Source organism: Apaloderma vittatum, unplaced genomic scaffold (assembly GCF_000703405.1).
Source record: "Apaloderma vittatum isolate BGI_N311 unplaced genomic scaffold, ASM70340v1 scaffold2411, whole genome shotgun sequence".
Lineage (NCBI taxonomy): Eukaryota > Metazoa > Chordata > Aves > Trogoniformes > Trogonidae > Apaloderma > Apaloderma vittatum.
In genome coordinates this window covers 14,831-27,635 of record NW_009700608.1, presented here as the reverse complement: position 1 = coordinate 27,635, position 12,805 = coordinate 14,831, and the positions used below count along the sequence as shown (strand labels likewise).

At 37.2% G+C, this 12,805-nt stretch overlaps 1 protein-coding gene across 1 annotated transcript in view; it reads right to left on the bottom strand.

The window, feature by feature from the left end:
* The window catches only part of PARPBP (PARP1 binding protein), a 43,420-nt gene that overhangs the window by 16,980 nt on the left and 13,635 nt on the right, over positions 1 to 12,805 (bottom strand). Inside the window, exon 6 of the mRNA XM_009878788.1 lies at positions 1,822 to 2,005. Coding sequence (XP_009877090.1) covers positions 1,822 to 2,005 — 184 coding nt within the window. The remainder of the gene's footprint in view (positions 1 to 1,821; positions 2,006 to 12,805) is intronic.

Genomic DNA, 12,805 nt, shown 5'->3' with positions numbered 1-12,805 from the left:
CATCACAGATTTTTATAAGATGTCATAGGTGTCATGGTAAATTTGTCTTAATGAGAAAAGTACAAATTTGCCATCATCCTAGCTGATTATACACAAAGGAAAAAATAATCTTTAGAATATAACATAAACTCCAAACTGCCGAAATATGACCTTCAGAAATCTCATGTACTTCAACAGTGACTCGTGTGCTAACCGTGGACTAAAATCCTACTGTCCAAGGCATAATAAGAACTTCAGGCAAGACAATATCTGTCATAAAAATCTTATTACTAAGTTTAAAAACATGATTAAAATTAGTTTTTCAGGAAAATAGTCGATCAGTCTTTCAAGTGTAGCAAACATTAGCTATTCTAGACTATTCTGGTTAGTTTGAGAAATACCAGCCAAGTTCCATTTACAGTAGTAATTTTCTCAGGAATAAATTAATCATAATTCCTGTTAGTCGCTCGTGAAGGCTTCAGTGCAAAGTAGCACTTCCTGTTGCAATGAAATTATAGCTTTTCCTGGAGCTCCAGATTATCATAAAACATGTATTTGCAGGAAAAGTGAGAAACAAGGGAAGAAATTTGCCAAAACCTCACCAATTTTCAATATTTCTCAAAAGAATTAAGTTCTAATAAAACAGTTTTACCTGGCTTATAATGACCTATTTTTTGAAAAAAAAAAAAAAAAATTATCAGTAATACAAGTAGCTAAATAAAGACAGGACTGATAACAGTGATGAATTTTTCAAATGGAGTAGAGAAAGAAAGAGAAAGATACTAAAGGGAAACCGAGAAATATAGTGATGAAAGATTCAGGGGAAACAGGACATGAGAATGAGATATATACTCCAACTGCTTAGTGGCAACACACATTTAAACCAGTTTAACTAGCCACTAGGGTCTGGCTGCGTTTAGCCCTCCTAGAAAAAAGAAAATGCATATTGGAAATCTGATTAAAAATCTTATATGACTACAGGAAAATCTCAGTGACTTCACAAAAGCATTTAACAATGTACGCACATTCAAAGTGTCTATAATTCTTAAAAAGTTTCCTAGACAAAAACACTCCATGACATCAGATATTTTATGTGTCAACAATGTAAAATAAAGTAACTAAAGCTGGTTGATGCTTTTATCACAGGAAGACACATCATAACATAAACCCAAGTAGATTCAAATTACAGAAACTACAAATAGAAAGCCTGTATTCTGCTTTCCACACTTGACAAAGAACTTTAAATATCCTGATTTCTTCCATGAAACTAAAACCATTAATAGTTTCATTAGTGTCTTTAAACACTAAAAGAGAAAACTTAGACATTGATTGTCATATTCTGGACTGCTTGAATATTCAACCTTATTTTGAAAGCCTTATCTTTAGAAATACTCGATGCAGAACTAATTAAAACCTGTGTGTTTTAATAAAAGTTACTGACACATGTTCTCAAATCTTAATTCTACTTCTGTGAGGGTTGTTTGTTTGGAAATTTGTTATTGCCTTGAAATTGGCAAACATGACAGTTATAAGTATCTACATCTGTAACAACTGCCTGAACAAATTAAATTTCAAAAAATATTTTATTTACAATTTTGAGGTAAGAAGTTTAGTTTAAGTGTAAACCAGCTTTTTGAAATCCACACCATAATCCTCAAGTATAAGTCTTTCACCAAGTTTAAAACCACAGTGTACATGAAATGACAATACTCTGTAATGTTAGGAAAAGATAACACTCTCTGTAGAAAGTCCTTCAAGAAATAAAAAAGAAACAAAACAGGCAAAAGACATTTGCTTTCTTGTAAAGCTAAATAGTGCAAAGAACAAAAGAAGTGCAATTACCCGTGCTGGACTGATTCCAGTACTGCTGGCAGTCAAGACTTCATGTCGTGAATCGATAATATTTTTAATCTTCAAATCCAAATCTTGTACAACTTCTTCTACTGCCTGACAGAAAGAATCCCCATTGCTTCGGCCTTTTATCAAATGCATCTTCACTGCTGACAGTATTCGCCCCCCTGCAATTCTGAAAATAGGCACAGGGTCATCTCTACATTAATCTTGGCAGTACTTTAGTATACCTATTAGTGTTGAACATAGCCAGTCTTCACAGTTAATCAAAACTCTTCAGAGAACATCTTTGATCTTTTAAATCAAACAGCAGTGTAGCAGTATTGTCCAACATAATAGTTTACTAAAAAAAAAAAAAAAAAAAAGAGAGATTATAAGGAAAGGTAATGAATTCAGCACTTAGGAATACTCTGAGCTGCAACATAAAATCAACTTCTCCATAAAAGTTCAAAGGAAGTATTTTTTTTTTAAACCCATTTTTACTGTTTTGCTTATAAGCTGATAATTGTAAACAAAATGTTTCAGTGGGACATGCATTCCGATTTAATAGTGTGTTAGATTTTTGAGTTCTTTGTGCTTCATTGAAAGTGCCTCAAAATATCAATCTGCTTTCAATTTTATTTAAATACATAGTAATTAAACTAGATGAACATCACTGTTTGCCATAAAGGCTCTTCCACTATTAATCTCTTTTCTCATCAACTAGAAAAAAAGCCTACAGAAAATAACTTGGTAGTTTAACTGTGAAATGTTCATGCAGTCTGACATAAAAAAATATCAATTGAATCTTCTTATGGAAGATAAGGCATTTTTAAGCTCACCTAAGCTATGTTTACACTGTTAATTTCATTTTGTGGTCCCATACCATGAATTACCCACATTGCATGCATGATAGGGTATTTTGGGATCACTTTTAGATTAGAACTAACAGGTCTCTCAACAGTGAAACTCTTGTGTGATTAGCAGTTATAGCTGGACAGATGATGCTTCAATAGGCAGTACTGAGAGAACTACACCATGTCTTCCTCCTTCAGACTTGCAAGATCCACATATTCTATAAAAATAGAAATATAACAGACTGCCAAGTAGACCATGTTACACTGAGAACGTAAAAAGAAAATAATAAAACATCCATACTTGAAGAATCACAAGAAAACTCAAAGATCTTCTGTCCAGAAAAATGGCTACAGTGACAGTACACCTTGATTTACCCAGACATGGAGAATGCGAAGAAGCAGCTACAATTCCAAGAATTCCACTGACCATTTATAAGTGCATCTTTCCACTCAGGGGTTGAAAGTGCTGCTCTTAACAGTGTTAGTAGTGAATTGCTCATTTTGCAAGTGTGATGTGTGTTAAGAGCAAAAGCCGCATGGATGTATGACCACAGGAATCTTGAGTCTTGAGGCACTATGAACTATGACTATGAACCAAGTTAAATAAATTAGTTATGGAATCACAGATCTTATCTCAGAGATGATCAAATCCAATATTGAAACTGCAAATGTGTCTTAATCACTTTAATCAAGATTCAGTGAAAGACAGAATAAAGCCCTTGAATTAAAAGCTAAATAATTTTGCCTAGTACCTACACAAAACATTAAGTGAAAAACTGTATGTTTTACTATTGCTCGATTTTGGGCAAATAAAATAATAAAATCCCACACACAAATTTACAAGAAACACTCAACTTTCCTACATCATAATACGTCTCCTCCCAAATCTTTTTGAAGCTGCATGCAGTTTGGAAACTTTATCACTAATTCTGTAGACTTCTCAGAACATGAACCCATCATCCAGATTGACCAAATTTATTATATTCACCATTCCCCTCACACCACCAAACAATCATTTACCTTTTTTTTAACATCACATAAGGACTTCATTATTTCCCTGTCCAAGTTCATCTTCAATTCCATTCTCTTTATGCTTGTTTTCTTCAGCCTTTTCATTTTCAGCTCTAATTTATATGCTGAGATTTTTAAATTTGTTCCCTCCCCTCTTACTTTTTCATATACTAAGTTATTATCACCATTGAATACCAGCTGATAACATAGGCAAGAATAAAGAAATAAAAACAAAACAAGAGGCACAAAGGACCCATTCTTTAAAAAAACTTCTTGCCAGGAAAAATAGGTAGAACTCTGTTCACAAAAATACAATAAACTGAAATTAGAAATTGAGACAGCACTCAGAAGAAGCATCAAGCCTTTTCTCTTCTTACAAGGCATGTGTTTATTGCCAGCGTTGGAGACAAGATACTGTGCTTGTGGATCCTTCTTTTGGAGTTGTAAAATTACATTTCATATCCTTAAAATAATGTAGATTCTCTGCAGTGTTATTATCTCAAAGCAAGCAAAAAAAATCCCAGTTTTCCAATCACCATGTTTTTGACAAAAATACTCCAATTAAGCTAGATATTCTTGAGATGCTAAGCTCAGTTATGAGACTGATTTCCTGAATGAATGTTAGAATTCTAGTTGGGAGAATCTTCATCAAATGAAACTCTACATTCATATAAAATATAAAATAATGGGCAGAGCTAAGTAAGAATAGGAATTGAGTCAGAGGAAAACTAGTTTGTTTATATAGTTTCCTCTTAAAATACAGGGAGGGAACTGGGCCAGAGACCTTGCTGTTTTGGCTTATTCTGGCTGAACAAGACTCCCGTAAATAACTTAAAAACCCTGAAGTTGAAACATTTGGGGACTTTTTTCCAGATTAAACCCAAATATTTCCACACAATTCTCAGTTTTAACTTTTACAGATTAAAGATTACTCAATTAACATTAGATTTTTAAGCTTGGTTAAACACAAAAACTTGTGCTTTGCAGAAATTTAAGCACACTTACCCAAAAGAAAAGTCACAATGTGAAGTCTCTCTGAACATAGATCGAGAAAAATTCAGATATTAGAAAGAATAGTTGGGGGAGGGGGGTTTAAATAATAAAATAAAAAAAAAAATCCTGGTGTACCTCTGCTCCAAAACCCACAATTCAATCTAACCACAAGAGAATGAGAAGTTCAAGGGAGGAAAAATATCATCCAGTGCAACTTGTCAAGAGGTAAGAAGAGAGCACTGACGAAGAATAGTTCTCTCATAGATACATATAGGAAGTGCAGCCAAGTGTCCTAACGTTTCTTGCCAAACTGCTTTATCTTTCTCAGCCCTAAACTGATACTTTCCAAAATAATCCCCTCAAAAGAGAAAAATACTGTACTAAACCTAGAACTCCAAAACAAACAAACAGGTGAAAGGATTGACTTGAAGTTGTCTTTAAAAGCCAAGTTTGGCCCTTTCTGTGTACAGATATCTTAGAATCATAGAATTGTCAGGGTTGGAAGGGATCTTAAAGATCCTTTAGCTCCAACCCCCCTGCCATGGGCAGTGACATCCCCCATTAGATCAGGTTGCCCAGAGCCCCACCCAGCCTGGCCTTAAAAACTTCCAGGGATGGGGCTTCCACCACCTCTCTGGGCAACCTGTGCCAGTGTCTCACCACCCTCATGGTGAAGAACTTGTTGCTAACATCCAATCTGAATCAATCCATCTCTAGTTCTAATCCATTCCCTCTAGTCCTACCATTACCCAACATCCTAAAAAATCCCTCATCAGCTTTCTTGTAAGCCCCCTTAAGATACTGGAAGGCCACAATAAGGTCTCCTCAAAGCCTTCTTCAGACTGAACAACCCAAACTCTTTCAGTCTGTCTTCATAGGAGAGGTGCTCCAGCCCTCTGATCATCCTCATGGCCCTTCTCTGGACACGCTCCAGCACCTACATATCTTTCTTGTAGTGTTCCAGCACCCATATCTTTCTTGTAGTGTTCCAGCACACCCATATCTTTCTTGTAGCAGGGGCTCCAGAACTGGATGCAGTACTCCAGGTGGGGTCTCATGAGAGTGGAGTAGAAGCTGGCTATGCATCTCTTGATGCAGCCCAGGACATGATTGGCTTTCTGGGCTGCAAGTGCACACAGATGGCTCATGTTGAGCTTCTCATCCACCAGCATGTCCAAGTCCTCTTCTTCAGGGCTGCTCTCAAGCCAGTCACTGCCCAGCCTATATTGGTGCTTGGGATTGCCCTGACCCAGATGGAGGACCTTGCACCTGGTCTTGTTGAACTTCACGAGGTTGGCACAGGCCCACCTCTCCAGCCTGTCAAGGTGCCTCTGAATGGCATCCCTACCCTCCAGTGAGTCAGTCACTCCACACAGCTTGGTGTTGTCGGCAAACTTGCTGAAGGTGCACTCAATGCCATTGTCCATATCCATCTTGAGCTTATCTATCTCACAATAATTTCCACACATATTTCCATAAATATACATGTATGTATGCTGGAAGAAAAAGTAATATTATACATATAGCACTGGACATCAATTAATTCAGATAGTAATGCCCTTAATTAAAATATACTATATTCTGTATATGACTCTATTCCCTCATAGCTTTTTACTGAGGAAAAAAAAAAAAAACCAAACTGTGATAAAAACATTCATGTTTATTTTTTTGCCTCTACTATCCAATGCCAACTAAGGATATTTGCTATTAGAAGTAAAGTTCATTTAATCTCTTTTTCTCCCCATATTCCTGCTTTTCCAGGAAAGAGTTCCAGTCCCCCATCAGATATACACAGTACTAACTGGAGCAAAGAAAAGGAAAAGATTAATCATACTTCAAGTAGAATTTATATAAACAGGCCAAGACATAAATGCTGATCTAATGTGAACAGATTAGTACTGAAACACAGTGCCATAGCTTATGCCATTTTACATCAGCATATAACAAAACTTATGTTGTGAGATGTATTTTATTAATGTTGAATATAAATATAAAATGTTGAATCCACTTCATTTGTGCTATTTCATGAATATTTCAAAGCTCACTACAGAAAGTCCTAACTAACTTTGTCTATCAGTTCAAAAAACACAATATGAAACTGTAAATTAATTCAACAGTAAACATAATAGTTGTATTTAAAAGACCAAAAATGTTAGCTGATAAACTTCAGATTTATCAACTTATATAAGGTTAAAAACTGTTATCCACTTCATAGTTCCTACAGCTAGGAGGGCAGCAAAGATTTGTTTTGAACATGGAATTACATGGGTAAAGTTATCTCCCTTCAAATATTTTTTATAGCACCAGAAGTTAAGAATTTTAGCTATTAATTCTGAAAAATGAGCAAGAAACCTAATAGAATTAAAAAATAAACTTGATATCTTCAACAAAGCAACGCCATTAATCTAGGAGGACAGAAAAGTGGAGACACCTTGTTCCTTTTGATTCAGCGTGCCTGCTAATAGGCTTTCTCTGATGTTTTGTTCAGATCATAGGTGGGTGACATGAAATATTCTAGGATAAAGCTCTTCCGTCTTGCAGCCATGGTCTTCTAAATCACACTGAAGCCGAATTCTTATCAAATCCAGCTAGCAGTAAACATCTGTCAATTACCACTATGACATATGTTATAAATTAGCAATTACATTTTTAAAAATACTAACAGTATGATCTTCTGTTCAGAATCATATTCAACAGTATTTCTTTGTTCAAAAGGTAGGAACTGAAAGAAACCACCTTCCACTGTCCATCAGAGAATGTTCAGGCACAAACCCCTGGATCCAACAGCCGTGATCTTCCACTGAATGGACTCAGTGAAGTGCAGATGTGATCATCAGCATGTCTGGCAAGTAAAAAGTGCCTAGAGGAAGAAATCTAGAAGCAAGAACCCTTTCTCTTCACTATTCTTCATTTGTCTCATCAGATGGAAAGGTTCCAACAAACACTACCATCTTCCATTACACGGTCTCTATTTAGACTGCTTCTTATCCACAAAAGGAAGGACTGCTGGTTGAGTGGGTGAAAGGAAAGCATGCAGTCATACAATTAAAGACGACGTTAGTGCATGCATCTCGGGTGACTGAACCAAGACTGCTGGCAGCCTCCAAGTGCTTAGTTTTATGGACAATGTTTAGTTAACTTTTTTAAAAAAAAATAAAATTACAAGTTCCAAATCATTTTAGATAAGCAAACAGAAGGAATAGCTTATCTTTAGCATGAACCTAAAAGAAGAGTAGACAGTTCAGGTTGGATTTATCTCACCTGTCTTGTAGCCAGAGAAACACGGACGTCTACACAAAGTGAACCACATGCTAAAAATGCCTTATTTGCACCAGTGCTTCTAACAGGAGTTTAAAACAAATAGCACAATGTAAAACTCTGCCTGTTAACTAGGCATTGTATAAACTATATCTTCTATCACTTGTTGCTGCTACAAAATATATTTTCAGATTTTGTGCCTGCTTGCACCCTTTTGCTTTACCTCATCTGGGTCCCAGGCCTATCTATTTCTATCTCATTTTCCTTATCAAACCTCTCAGATCTTTTTTTTTGCTGAGGTAAATAATTCACAAAAACAAATTACATGCCTTATCTATTTTGTTTCTACCAAGATTATCACTTAAGCTACTCTGCTTACCTAAAATTCAAATGACATCAGCAAGAGCTCTTCTTACAGAACTGCAGCCTTAGTGTGCAAAGTTAATATGATGCAGAAGCACCTTTATTTATTGTCTTGGAACACGTCTTTTGTGGAAAACACTGAAGTTGCATAAAGAAGAGGGGAAAAAAAAGAGTTGAGGATACGGACAATATTTAAAACCTGATAAAAAGCAGAACAAGCTCCGGAAGCCTACTCCAGTAACAGAAAAGAATATATAAAACTCTATTATACTAAGGACAACACTTTTATTCAGTCATTTCAACATCTCCAATAGAGGTTAAAAAAATAGATGACAAGTATATTGCTATCTAACTTACATAGTGAGAACAAATCTTAGATTACAAACACCTAGTAATCATAGGGTGGGAGAGGATCACATTTTTCTTTGTTATGGATTTAGTAAGCTGCTTTAGAACTTGATAAGAACTGAACAGTTATCCTTTTTTTATTCAGAATTATATGAAGGGAGCAGAAATCTAATTCTAGTCTCAAATGCAAGTCCTGTTATTTTTCTATTTCTTCAAAATGTGAGAATATTTTGTCACAAGCACAGTGTTAACATGGTAGAACAGTGATACAGTCTTATTTGGTTCATTCTATACAATCAGTAAGTTTCAGTGTAAATATTTAAACATCAAGATTTTCTTCATTTCAATGACGTTGAGAAACTAAGGTTAGAATGTCTAAGTTCTCGATATTTTACTGAGAAACAGGACATTGCAAATACTCTAAAACAATGTAAACAGATTTATCCAATAAAACAAGTAGAAGGAATAAGCTCCTCGTGGTTACAGAACTACCATTGGAATAACCCAGATAGCTGGACTGCTGCAAAGGATGAATACAAAAAGCTCCTCAAAAAGACAAGGGGGAGTGCCCTCTGTATGAAGAAGCAGCTCATTGACAGCTTGTGATTCAGAGTCAATTTGTTATAGACAACCCAACACACCTGAGGAAAGGGGCAAAGTGTTCTTAAAGCAACTCCCAGCAGGCTCTGTATCACAGGTCCTGGTTCCTACAGGGCACTTCACCAGCACCACCCCAGCATTTGCTGGAAGAGTATCACAATGGGATGTAGGTAGTCAAGATCCCTAGAGGGTGTCAGGTGTCCTGGATGGGCAGCGACATAGGGTTATACACAGGCTGGGTCTGTTATTCACTAACAAGGAGGAATTGGTCAGAGATGTGGAGAAAAAATAAAATAAAATCAATGGCTGTAGCAATTATGAAGTAGTGGAGTTCAAGATCCCAGGCAAGTGAGGAAAGCAAGTATAGACTGTGACTTTAGCAGATTTCAGCCTATTCAGTGAACTTGTACATGGAAACCCATGTGAGAAATTTCTAAAAGGCAAAGGAGCTCAGAAAAGCTGACATGTTTTTAATGACAGCATTACAAGCACAAGAACAGTCCATCACAATACTCAGGAAAACAAAGAAATATCAGTAGACCAGCTTGGTTAAACAGTGAACTGATAACAGAGTTTCAGTGCAGAAAGGCTTCACACAGGATGACGAAGGGGCAGGTTACAAGGATATAATCTAGAAATATTGCCTGGGCATTTACGGATGTTGTCAGAAAAGCAAAAGCTCAGCTGGATCTGAGACTTGCAAGGAATGTTAAAGTAGCTTCACTTGACGCTTTTGTATTAAAAGGCTGAACAAAGAAAATGAAGGACCTTTGCTGAAAGGCAGGAGATATTGCAACAGTGGGCCCAGATACAACACCTTCTTTACCTCAGTCTGCACCAACATGGTCTCCCAGGCCTCTGATTAGAGAATTTTTCAGAGGAGAGCTGACAGCAATGGAAAAAGATCAAGTCAGGGTTTACTTGACAGAATTGAGCCCATATAAGTCCATAGAACCAAATGAGCTGCAGTTAAGAGCCCTAATAGAAATGGCTGGTGTCCTCCTAAGCCCACTTTATACCACCTTTGAAATGAGAATAGTGGATGCCACGTACATTGACGGTAGCAACACTGTCAGAAAATACTCTTAACATAAAAGTTTGGATGTTGCAGTCTGGATGGATGGACAGCTAAAGGAGTTAAAAAACTGGTTGGATGATCTGGCTCAGAAGGTAGTAAACATATACTGTACCTGGAGGCCAGTAACAAATGGAGTTCCACAGGGGCCTATCCTGCAATCTGTTTTTTTCTTTCAAGTATCTTTGGCAGTGACTCAGTGGTAAAAATCCATGCTCATCAAGTTTGCAGATGACACCGAATTGGATGGAACAGTCAATATGCTTGAGGGCAGAGCTGCCATGCAGTGATACCTAAATAAATGGGAAGAATGGGCTGACAGGAACCACATGAAATTCAACAGGATGTGCAAAGTCTTGGAAAGGGATAGCCCCTTGCAGTGATACAAGCTTGGGAGCAGCTCTGTGCAAGAGAACCTGGGAGCCTTGGTGCATGTTCAGCAAGCTAACCGTGAGCCAGGAGTGTGCCTTGGCAGCAAAGAAGGCCAACAGTATCCTTGGCTGCATCAACAGTAGCGTAGCCAGTAGTCTGAGGAATGCGATTATTCCTCTCTAATCAGTACTCTTTGGACCAAATTTAGAACACTGTGTCCAGTTTTGGGCCCCCTAGTCCGGGAAAGACACTGATAAAATGGAGCAAGTTTAGCAGAGGGCTGCCAAGATGATCAGGCAGGCATGCCCTCTGAGAAGCAGCTAAGGGAACAGCTTGTTCAGTCTGGAGGAGAGGAGTTTTTAGCAGGATGTACTAACCACTTTCCAATACCTACAAGAAGATAATCAAGAAGATGGAGCCAGGCTCCTCATGTTGGCAGTTAGTGGAAGGAAGAGAGACAAAAGGCATAAACTGAAACAAGAGAGGCCCCAACTCAATACAAGGAAAAAAAGAAAAAAAACTGAAAACTTTTCACTGTAAGGACACTCAAGCAGTGGAAAAGGGTGCCAAGAAGGAGACTGAAACCTCCAAGGATGGAGACTGCAAAAAGCTTGAGTGGATAAAGCCTTGATTAGTCTAGGCTGACCCTATAACTGACCCTGCTTTGAGCAGGATGTTGGACTGAAAACTTTTGGATCTTCCTTCCAACCTGAATTACTGTATGATTCTAAGTTCAAGGAGTCCTATAGATCATGTTTTGCACGCGCTTGCATAACTTTCTAGCAATTTTAGAACACAAAACTCCAGGGCTGCATGAATGCTGTATAATTATCTCAAACATTTAGCACAGAACCAGATGAAATCTTACATGCTTTCTCTTCCAAAATACTACTGCATCTCCAAATGCAATCACAGGTTCACAAAGGCAACACATAAGAAACAGCATTTTCCCAATCAAGGGAAAGCTCAATGTACTAATCCACGTTCGTGATCAAGCCAGGCTGTATAACTTCTACAATTGACTGCAGAAAAATGCTCAGGGACCTGAAATGAAGACACACTCCAAAGCATCGCACTCACTCAAACATGCTGAATGAAACACTACAACGAACTTTAGACAGCTACTAATGTGAGCTGTGCAATACTGTCACCTAGTGGCGAGTGCTTACAGCAAAGTCTGCCCAATTCAAGAAGAAAATTTACTGCCCATGTACCAACTTTGCTACTCTACAAAATCAGGGGGTACTTACACGTATATATGAACCAACAAGTGCAGTAACCAGTAAGATGAATGCCTTTCCATAATTCAGTTTTAAGTTACACACATCTTTTACAAACTTGAAAAAAATTATTCCAGCAATAGAATTAAGTAAGTTCTTTCCAGATACAAGAATCATAGAATCATAGAATGGCCTAAGCTGGAAGGGACCTTATTGATCATTTTAATCCAGCCTCCCTGCCGCCAGGGACACCACCTCTCGACTAGATCAGGCAACACATGGGAATCATTATTGTCTAGACTAAAAGATAAGGATTTCCAGAAAAATTGATTAGTACTGCACTTTTTCATTAAACCCACAGAAAAGCTTTCAGGTCTTCCAGTGTATAATTATTATCCACTTCACTGACATACACTGATATATTGAAATACAACATGGATATGTTGCCTGTTAAGAAACAGGCACAAAAAGTAGAACATCCAATCTCTGTTTACTGCATAAACATTGTCTAATCTGTAAAGAGTTTTGGGATAAGAAGCGTTAGAACATCTCCAAACTTTAAAGAATGTTCAAAGCTATCGATTCTTGAAAGATTAGCTATTTCTTCTAATCTTAAACATCTAGAGAACGATGAGAGGCAAACTTGAACTATTTCAAATTACAGAGATTTGTAAGAACATTTGTTCTGCTCAGTGAATACACCTTGAAACTACCAAAGTTCGTTACATTTTTCCACTTTTTCTGCTATCAGATCTACTTACATTTTGTTCCATATTTGATTCAAAACACCAGTTTCAGGAAATTTCCAACCCGATAGCTTTCCCTTCCTTCATCTCATCTACTGTTCACTTTCTTAGCCAAATGACTTGGGATTATTGTTGTTCTCCATAAATTAGCAG